Source organism: Perkinsus marinus, assembly GCF_000006405.1.
Source record: "Perkinsus marinus ATCC 50983 genomic scaffold scf_1104296948442, whole genome shotgun sequence".
Lineage (NCBI taxonomy): Eukaryota > Perkinsozoa > Perkinsida > Perkinsidae > Perkinsus > Perkinsus marinus.
Genome location: NW_003210192.1, coordinates 1 through 1,053, shown reverse-complemented (window position 1 = coordinate 1,053; position 1,053 = coordinate 1). Strand labels below are relative to the sequence as shown.

At 48.5% G+C, this 1,053-nt stretch overlaps 1 protein-coding gene across 1 annotated transcript; it reads right to left on the bottom strand.

Moving 5' to 3' along the window:
- Window positions 1–381: 381 nt before the first annotated feature.
- Window positions 382–996, bottom strand: Pmar_PMAR018888 (Pyridoxin biosynthesis protein PDX1, putative; the record flags this gene model as incomplete). The annotated part of the gene is made up of 3 exons (XM_002778630.1): window positions 382–534; window positions 591–913; window positions 966–996. 3 exons carry the CDS (start codon window positions 994–996, stop codon window positions 382–384), a joined length of 507 nt encoding a protein of 168 aa, XP_002778676.1.
- Between the last annotated feature and the right edge of the window lie 57 nt (window positions 997–1,053).

The window sequence follows — 1,053 nt, the reverse complement described above, 5'->3', positions numbered from 1 at the left end:
AACCACAGAGCTTGAGTGGCCGCTGTTAACAGCAGAGTCGAGAACCAGTCCCTTCTTAAGATTATATACACTCTACCCCATAGGAGTGATGAGGATGGAATGATTGTGTTCCGAGATAGTCAATACGGAACACTACAAGTTGCTGCTCCTGATTATATCCAAGGACTGAATATTACAACTAAACCAAATATGTGAGCTATGTAGAATACCCAAGAAACAGCACCTTCAAAGTTTAGTTGGAGACCTTCATAAGTAGTGATAGAGGATGTTAATACCAAACGATAACTAACATTGAGTAGCTCTATATGCCGAGTAGTTACTCAATATCAGCAAGGGAAGTACCTGAAGCGACGACGAGGCACATCGACTTGACTAATGCTCTCAGTAGTTGCTACCCTTGATGACTTGCTTATCCTCCTTGCCATTGGTAGTAGGCATGTTACCACCCTCACGTTCGGCAAAGCGGACCTTGAGCTCATCACAGTTGATGCCAGTCATAGGCTTACCGAGGTCCTCGGACACCTCAGCGACGATCTATACAACAACAGTTCCAAGGACTATACGTTATGCAGGAGTAGTAGAGTATTCACCTTAGGGTCCTTGAAATGAGTAACGGCCTGGACGATAGCACGAGCACGCTTCTCCGGGTTGTCTGACTTGAAGATACCAGAGCCAACGAATACACCATCAACACCGAGCTGCATGCAGAGAGCGGCATCAGCAGGAGTGGCAACACCACCAGCCGCGAAGTTGACCACAGGCAAACGACCAAGACTTCGGGTCTCCTCGATAAGGGAAAGGGGAGCACCAATCTGCTTGGCAAAGGTGAAGACCTCATCATCCTCCAGAGCTTGGAGGATGCGGATCTCCCTATTGACAGTTCGCATGTGACGGACAGCCTCGACAACATTACCTATAAGTAGAAGGTTTACGATACTGTCAACAATGGTTAGAGGTTTGCCTACCAGTGCCGGCCTCGCCCTTGGTACGGATCATGCTGGCACCCTCGGCAATACGACGGAGAGCTTCACCGAGGTTACGGCACCCACATAC